The sequence below is a fragment of the Triticum aestivum genome, chromosome 4D (assembly GCF_018294505.1).
Source record: "Triticum aestivum cultivar Chinese Spring chromosome 4D, IWGSC CS RefSeq v2.1, whole genome shotgun sequence".
NCBI classification, from domain to species: domain Eukaryota; kingdom Viridiplantae; phylum Streptophyta; class Magnoliopsida; order Poales; family Poaceae; genus Triticum; species Triticum aestivum.
This window is the reverse complement of record NC_057805.1, coordinates 25,979,509-25,988,239: the sequence shown is the minus strand read 5'-3', so window position 1 is coordinate 25,988,239 and position 8,731 is coordinate 25,979,509. Positions and strand designations below refer to the sequence as shown.

The following is an 8,731-nucleotide window of genomic DNA, read 5'->3' as shown; positions in this document are numbered from 1 at the left end:
CATACCTTAAGTTTCTTAAGAATACAACTTAAGTTGGACCGTAGAATCGTTGTCGCTGCATTTGGGTCCAATTCAGCACGGCACGCGGTAACACTCCAACTCCGTCCAGCCCGTGATTTCCCTGGAAAATGGAGAAAAAAAAATCGATTAGCTTTTCTTTGGACACGTGAGGTTGCGCCAAAAACACAATGTTTGGCAGGACGTCAGATCCAACAACACAAGCATACTACTACGCTACAAACACAACAGATCGGAATAAAACCAAAGGTAAAAAATCCGGTGACAAAGCCCTCACGGATCCACCCGACCCGACCAGATCCCGTCGTGCGTGCGACCGGCCCACCACCACCATCGCCGTGCCGCGCCAGCGCCGACGCTCATCGTTTTTACGTTCTTCTTTTCTTTTTGAACGAACGTAGTAGGAGTAGTACGTTACAACTCGCCACGAAAACCAGAGTTGAAAGCGGCAACCACCCACCCGAGCCCGACTCCTCCTCCCCTCCCGGCCAGAGTCCACCCCTCCTCCCTCCGCTCGCCCGCCGACACACGCGCAACGCGCGGCGCCGAACTCACCACCACCCCTCATCCTCCTCGTCTCCGGCACCCGCCCGCTCTCTCGCCCCGCCAGCCGACAGATTCCCGGCCACGAAGCTCGCTTCCGGCGAGATCCCGCGACAATGGAGGTGCGTCAGCAATCTCTCTCAGACCCCCTAGTCTTATCTTCTTCTTCTTCTTCTTCCTCTCCCCGGAGGTGATGCTCCTCCGTCGTGCTCTGCTCGCGCGGTATGTTGGGTGAATGGGTGGTTGGGCCGGCCGTCTCTCTTGTAGCAAAGCTCCGGGTTGGATGGAGGTCATGGGAGGCGGCCTCTCCGACGATTTTGCTCAGCCCCGCTCCGGGGACGGCGCGGCAATCCACCAACAAGTGCCTCGCCTCGTTGCCGCTTTCTGCCAAGATTCCGCGCGTTCCCCTCCCCCAAAAGGCTAGCGGCCTAGCGCAATGCGGGTCAACGGCTCGACGGTGGGTGCGCCGTCTGCCTGCTCCTCGGTAAGTCCGCCGCAACCGCAATGCTGGCCAACTCTGGATGCAGAGGAAGCCAGGCGATCCAATCGGCGCTTCGTTCCTAATTTCTCGTGCTTGCTGGGCAACCGGTTGGTTTTCCCCCGGATTCTTAGGCTCTGAATCCGAACCGGAGCCTCTGATTTTGTTTCCTAGGAGTACTGACTTTTCAGGGCCGTGGGTTAAAAACTGGTTGGTAGTGGTTCAGATCTTGAAGGAGAGTAGTAGTTTCTTTCAGAGCAACAGATGATTTGGGCTCCTTTTGGTCAATGAATGCACTTTCTTCTTTTTTGCATTTAGGGACATTACCCACTCCTGGTAACAGGGCAGCTGGCATACATTACTTTTGCAGTCCTAATTGTACAACAGCACGATACCATCCCTAATGGCGTGTCGATGACGCTGTCACCATTATCTTATTTATTGTATGGTTCTCATTGATTTACACACTGCTACCTACTGTATTATTTCTGTGTCAGTTACTCCCTCCGTTCCTAAATATAAGCCCTTTTAGAGATTTCAATACGAACTACATATGGATGTATATAGACTTATTTTAGAGTGTAGTAGATTCACTCATTTTACTTCGTATATAGTCCATATTGGAATCTCTAAAAAGACTTATATTTAGGAACGGAGGGAGTATATAAGTACAACCTCATAAACTTCAAATCGTTTAACTGTCCCACACGACCATGATATTGTCAAGTTGAAGCATATGATACCCTCAGACCTGTGCCTCACGTCATTAATTAATTAACCGACTAACTTGGTTAATGTTTATCACCGGTTCATAATTTCCTACGACTACACATACTAGTACTATATTTTCCACCTGATCTTGGCTGCTACTAATATACACCAATCTGATTGACCTGGTTGAATAAGTTTATCTCTAATATGCCCTAGTATGTGACCTACATACTATTTACTAAAGGTGCAAATGACATCTATTTATATAGTTCCTGGAATCACATTTTTATCTAAAGTTTAGCATGTGCTCTCCTGTTAATAATTGATCATGACACCTCTGGGACTGCATTAGACTGCTCATGTTCATCTATCATACAAAGTTTGTTTAATACTCCCTCCGTTTCTAAATATAAGTCCTTTTAGAGATTCCAATGCCGACTACATACAAAGCAAAATGAGTGAATCTACACTCTAAAATACGTCTATATACATCCCAATGTAGTCCGTATTGAAATCTCTAGAAAGGCTTGTATTTAGAAATTAGAAACGGAGGGAGTATATGCAAATCCAAATAGAAATGTGACTTTTGAGTTAAATTTCTTCTCTGTTAATAATTGATTGTGACACCTGGGAATACATTACACTGCTCATTTTCATTTTATCATACAACGTTTGTTTAGTATATGCCAAATGGAAATGTAACTTTTTTCGAGTTAAATGTCCTCTCTCTTCTGTATAGTTCAAAAAGGATAATTTTATTACCCAGTTGATGTTCCTGGGTCCTGACAGCTATGTTGCTACCTACATTCCCATGTTGGTGTATCTAATCCATTCTGTCTAATGTTGTCCCACAATTCATACTTATGTTGTTGGTTTGAGTAATTTAATTTCTTCAGAATGAGATTGTTCTGTAAATGCTGGAAAGTTTGGGTTTCAGGAATGCTAAAATTTGTCAACTCTTTATCCAAAAATATACAATTACTACAATCGTGCGTCTTATCTCCTCTCCTGTGCTAAAGTAGCACTAGCGTCTCATATACCATTTGTTCATTTTCGGTAGATGCAAAATCACTACAGTCCATCTTATCACCTCCCCTGTGCTAAAGTAGCACTAGCAATTTCCGATTTGTTCATTATCGGTAGATGTAAAATGACTACAGTCCATCTTATCACCTCCCCTGTGCTAAAGTAGCACTAGCAATTTCCGATTTGTTCATTATCGGTAGATGTAAAATGACTACAGTCCATCTTATCACCTCCCCTGTGTTAAAGTAGCACTAGCAATATCCCATTTGATCATCATTGATATTCTGTTGCAGGTGAGGACAGTAAAAGTTGGCAATATTTCGTTGAGTGCCTCAAAAAGGGAGATCACAGAGTTCTTTTCTTTCTCTGGTGATATAGAATATGTTGAAATGCAAAGGTAATTCATCATTTCTTATTGCAGTGTCTGTTTTCATTGGAGCAGAAGAGTGTTTCTTAAATATCTGCTCGTGTTTTCTTCAGCGAAACTGATTGGTCACAACTTGCGTACGTCACATTTAAGGACTCACAAGGAGCAGACACCGCTGTGCTTCTCTCAGTACGTTCGCGCTCCTGAAACTTGTTACCTGGTGATATTTCATCTCACTGCTCTTTGGGGATTTGGCTTATAATCATGGATTGCTAACCTACAGGGAGCAACGATTGTTGATCTTTCTGTCATCATAACTCCAGTTGAGAACTATCAGTTGCCTCCTGAAGCCCGCAAACAATTACCGGTAAGAATGTTTTAATGTTTTAACTGCATGACCATTATTTTAAGTTTTATTAAACAGGAAAGAACTTACTGTAGTCCGTATAATGTTTTGTGCATATCCTTGTGGGTGCAGGGAGAGAATTCTCCCTCTGCTGAATCTGCAGTCAGGAAGGCGGAGGATGTTGTGAGCAGCATGATGGCCAAGGGTTTTGTCCTCAGCAAGGACGCACTCAACATGGCAAGGTCTTTCGACGAGCGTCACAACATCATGTCCACCGCCACCGCCACCGTCGTGTCTCTAGATCACCAGTACGGCCTGAGCGAGAGGATCAGCCTGGGCCGGGCGGTCGTTGGGAGCAAGGTCAAGGAGGTGGACGAGCGGTACCAGGTGTCGGAGCTCACAAGGTCCGCCCTGGCCGCCGCCGAGCAGAAGGCCAGCGTCGCGGGCTCGGCTCTCATGGGCAACCAGTACGTCTCGGCTGGCGCTTCCTGGCTTACCAGTGCGTTTGGCATGGTGAGCAAAGCGGCGGGCGACATGGGCTCCATGGCCAAGGACAAGGTCGACAAGGCCGAGGAGGAGAGGAAGGCGATCATGTGGGAAGAGAGGAACGGGCTGGTGAGCGAGTACGCGAAGATCCATCTTGACGAGCACTCCTCGTGGGAGCCCGCGGTTCTTCCCGTGGAATCTATGGACGAGCAGAAGCTCCAGGCCGTGTGATGAGCTGGTGAGCGAGTACGCGAAGATCCATCTTGACGAGCACTCCTCGTGGGAGCCCGCGGTTCTTCCCGTGGAATCTATGGACGAGCAGAAGCTCCAGGCCGTGTGATGAGCCGGTAGCCGCTACGACTGGTGTGTGTCATTCGTTGATTGTTACTTGTCGGATATATATAGAGATCCTTTTTTTCGCTGGAGCAAAAACAGGTTGTTGTCTGTCTATCGGCGCCTACAGTGTGATGTAAATTTTAGAATGCTGCGCTTGCTTGTGTTCCTGTCAGCTTTGTTATGCTGCTAGAGCCACTGAAAGGGTTTTTTCCTTCTTGTTTTCTGCTACCATAGAATGCAACTCATACTCGTTGGATGTAATTTACCTGATGCTGAGATCAGGTGTGGGAATTGAAGTTACTTTTCTGTTCACCCCTTCTGTAATTTGAGAACATAGTTCCAGTATTAGCTGCTAAAATGCTTGGAAAGGACCGGGACGTGTTGAAGATATGTGTGCTGTGTTAGAGCAACTCTAGCAAAGTCGTCATACACAGAATCACCTTAGCAACTCTAGCAGAGTCGTCATACACAGAATCGCCAAAAGGTTGTCTTCATCTTTTTTTTTTTTGTCATTTCATTCAGTTTCGTAGGGACAATTTAAGCTCAACTTAATCTGACCCTATGCCACCCGCCGCTCGGGGGGCCACCGGATCCATGCGGCCGCCGTCTGTGCCACGAGAAGCGGTGGATCGCCCATGGTCGCCAGATCCGCCGCCACCTGCCGCAACCAGTGTGACGCAAGGGAAGTTCACGCCGGTGTGCGACATCTGAGACAAGAGGTTTCGCTCTGCCGGCAAGTTAAGTCAATCGGGGTTGCATCCTTGCACGGTGGTATTGTCCCGGACGGTGGAGGAAATGGGAGGGGAGAAGGTGGAGGCAACGAATAGGGCTTTGATGATGGGACGCCTCGCCACCAAGCTTTTATAGTTGGGAATGAAGCCGCATGGCCATCCAAACAGCTGCCTTGGGAACCGAAGGCTGCGGTAAAGGCAATTAATGGGAGGATGGTTATTTGCCACCATTGCTTGCCGTGATTATCTATGCATAGTTGTTCGTGTACCTGGCCCGCACAACTTTAAATCTCAACCATGACTTGTGGAGGAAAAAGCTGAAACTTTCCTTCCATGCTAGCGACTGGATGAGCCATTTACGGAGCTACCTGCATACATTATGCCGATTATGAGAGCAGATCCGTAAAAGTGATCAAATCTTGGTATTTACGGTACAACCTGAAAAAAACGCCCGAATAGATCCCGTAAAACAGCATATCCCGCAAAATAAATAAATAAAGCAGACTTCCCTATATTCGAGTCCGCATCCGTTGTATCTCGAGGATTTCACCCGTTTTTGGAGGATCCTGTATCAAGAGGAGCCTGTATCTCGTAAAAAAAAACCTGCCGGAGTAGGGGGCCTCACGATGCCGCGCACAAGCAGCGAGCAGGCGGAGGAGCTTGCCAGCGGCCGGCCGGAGCATCACTAGATCGTCGCCGTAGCAAACAGCAGGCCACATCAAGCGGTAGGCCGGAGGGGCACCGTTCTGACCGGCTGGAGTTTGAATTCATCCATGCGTGCGTCCCGGAGAAGAAGCGTGAGGAGAAAAAATTGTTTATGGTACAGGTTTACGGCATTTGTTTCGCCGATACCTCGCGGTACCGTAAATTAGTTTTAGGTGAGCCTGTATACTGTTTTTACAGGTGGTGCTTTACGGCATCTGCTAGAGATACCCGAGTCTTCAAATTTAGAAATTGTGAGCACATTAACGGAGCGACCCGCATACAGTATGCAGATTATGGGCCATATGTCTTATTGTTTACTCCCTCCGTCTTTTAAAGAGTGTACTTCCAAATTTGTTGGATGGTCAAACTATTTTAAAGTTTGACTGAGTTTGTGCAAAAATATATCAATATTTGTAAAACCAAATAAAAGTATAATAAAAATATATTTTATTATTAATCTAATACTACTAATTTGATGACATAAATATTGATGTACCATTATATAAATACAGTCAAACATAAAAAAGTTTGATTTTTCAACAAAGTTGAAAGTACACTCTTTTGAAGACGGAGGGAGTACAACCAAAGTCTGAAACCGTGTGGACGTGGCACCGTGAGAAATACGGGGCGTTGCATTCGAAGCAGCTGTGCTTAGCCGAAGCTTCTGACTTGGTTCCTCTGAAACTTGCTACTGGCTTTCGTTCTTCTTGGATAATGCACGAAGCATAATGTCCTACGTGTGCCGTGGCCTCACGAAGGTACGTACGTCACGTCCCGGCCTTGTGGTTGACGAAGAGAAGGCGTGCCGACATGTATCCGGCTCTCGTAGCACTGGCTGTTCGATGATCATGCAGCAAGAAGATTATGTTGATGTTGCCAATGCCAGTGGCCTATCCTCCTACAGTCCTACTGGCGAGAATGGGATGTGTGGAGGCCGACCATGTGGATTGGCTCAAGGTGAAGATGCCAACCATGTACTGGATTGGCTCAAGGAGAATGCAATCCTGATAAGAACAAAATGTAGCTTGCACAACAAGCTTCACGTGCACACATTGGCATCGTCTATTCCCTCCTTTTTCAAATATAAGTCTTTTTAGAGATTTCAATACAAACTATATACGGATGTATATAGACATATTTTAGAGTGTAGATTCACTCATTTTGCTCCGTATGTCGTCCGCATTGGAATCTCTAAAAAGACTTACATTTAAGAACGGAGAGAGTAGAACCTAGGGCCTCTTTGATTCAAAGGATTTTCGAATGTAGGAATAGAAAAACATGGTTGCAATGTCATGTCCATCCGAATCCCACTAAGATTTGGTTGTTTGATTGCCTCACATGTAAAACAAAGAATTATTTCTTAAATGTTTGCGTGGATGCAAAATTTCCTCTGAAATATAGTACAAACAAATCCTTAGGCAAAATTCATATATGATTCAATCATATGAATCAAACGATCGACATAGATTTTTTTTACAAAGTATTGCAATCCTCTAAAACTTCTATGGAAATCCTATAGGTCACAGGGGGCCTAGAGAGTTGTTTTCTTTGTTTCAGTATCAACTATTTCTTCACACAAATTCTTGGATTTTTTTCCGGTGCCACACCGCATATCTGCCACACATTTCTTACTTTTAATTTTGAATGACTCGAAATATCATGGAGACTCTCGAATGAGGAAAATGATTCCTTCGAAAGAATTGACCAAGGAGCCGTATGAGGTGAAAATCTCAGACATGCTAGCAAAAAAAGAATTTTTTTAACATAATACTGTTAGGTTGATCTCTTTTCCGTGTGGGCCCATCGGCCCACCGGGCCCCTGATCCGCGCCCTGATCGGGGGCGCCCAACCGCAATATGGTTGACGGCCCCCTGTCACGCAGCGCTACATAAAGAGGTGGGGGCCGGCGGCACGCAGTACGAGGTTCACCGCGTTGCCAGTCTCCCCACCGAAAACCCCGACCCGATCTAGGTCTAGCGCTGACAGTGACGGGAAGCTCCGCCGCCGCCACTGCCTACACATCGCCGCCACCTCCACCTTGTCCACTCTCCGCCATCGCCGTGCGCCCCAGCACCACGATGGCCTCCAGCTCGAGTTCATCTTCTGCTGCCCAAGGTAGGTGTACCGGAATATCTAGCCTACACGATCCAAGTGGGTCTATCAATGGTATCAGGCCATCTTGGCTAGATGATTTTCGGTAAAAAGATAAAACAGAGAAAGAAAAAGAACTCCCTCCCCCCCAAGAACCCTAGACAGGGCAAAGTAAACCACCGGATTTTGGCCTTGGGCCTCACCGGCAAAGAGCGCCGCCGCATCGGCCGCGCCTGTTCCTCTCGATCCCCACACGCATCGGCAAGCTGAGGTGCGGGGACGAAGAACCACCGGAGCTACCAAGCTCGCCGGAAAAGAAAGTCAAAAAGTCAAAAGAAAGGGGGGGGGGGCAGCACCGCGGCCAAGTCCCTCGACAGCGGCGCGCCCGCCGCAAGGGAGGACGCGCGACCGGCGAGGAGGATGGCAACGGCGCGTCCTGGCCGAGCTTCGCTTCCTCTCGCTGAACCTCTCTATCTCTCTTGTGAAAACGGAAAAGGAAGGGGGAAAGAAAGGGGAGGCACGCCTGGCGCGATGGCTTTCGTCACCGTCGCCGGCGGCCGGAGAGAGCAGGCCGTTGGCTGCGAGAGGAGCCGCCGCCGGCGAAAGAGACGAGAAGAGGCGCGCGGCGCGCGAGAGGAGAAACGCAATGCGCCTAGGGTTCGGGCGGTGAGGCCGGTCGGATCGTTTTGATCCAGCGCAAACGACGCTCCACCGTCGGATCGCGACGGACGGCGGCGATCTAAACCCTAAAGCGGCTGCGGGCCACTGGGCCGAAAGGGAGGCGCGAGCTGGGCCGAGGCCGCCAGTTGCGGGCGCCGTCGCGCGCGCTGGGCCAAGGCTAGCAGCCGCGCGAGCTGGGCCGAGGCCGCCAGCTGCGGGCGCTGCCGCGCGCT

General features: G+C 48.2%; 1 protein-coding gene across 2 annotated transcripts; it reads left to right on the top strand.

The window, feature by feature from the left end:
• The first annotated feature begins 414 nt into the window (after window positions 1–414).
• On the top strand, window positions 415–4,669 carry LOC123095895 (binding partner of ACD11 1). 2 transcript variants are annotated; one of them, XM_044517466.1, is made up of 6 exons: window positions 415–683; window positions 3,070–3,173; window positions 3,257–3,332; window positions 3,427–3,510; window positions 3,622–4,104; window positions 4,214–4,669. In XM_044517466.1, exons 1-6 carry the CDS (start codon window positions 678–680, stop codon window positions 4,313–4,315), a joined length of 855 nt encoding a protein of 284 aa, XP_044373401.1. In that variant the 5' UTR covers window positions 415–677; the 3' UTR covers window positions 4,316–4,669. The 2 variants fall into 2 exon arrangements, with proteins under 2 accessions (XP_044373401.1, XP_044373400.1); XM_044517465.1 differs by having other exon boundaries at window positions 417–683; window positions 3,622–4,197; window positions 4,307–4,669.
• The last annotated feature ends 4,062 nt before the right edge of the window (window positions 4,670–8,731 follow it).

What these genes read in the sequence shown, in the direction of transcription:
- LOC123095895 (XM_044517466.1), top strand. An exon ending in GAATATGTTGAAATGCAAAG is followed by an intron (nt 3,174 to 3,256) that starts GTAATTCATCAT and finishes TGTTTTCTTCAG; the next exon opens with CGAAACTGATTGGTCACAAC. An exon ending in AAGCCCGCAAACAATTACCG is followed by an intron (nt 3,511 to 3,621) that starts GTAAGAATGTTT and finishes TTGTGGGTGCAG; the next exon opens with GGAGAGAATTCTCCCTCTGC.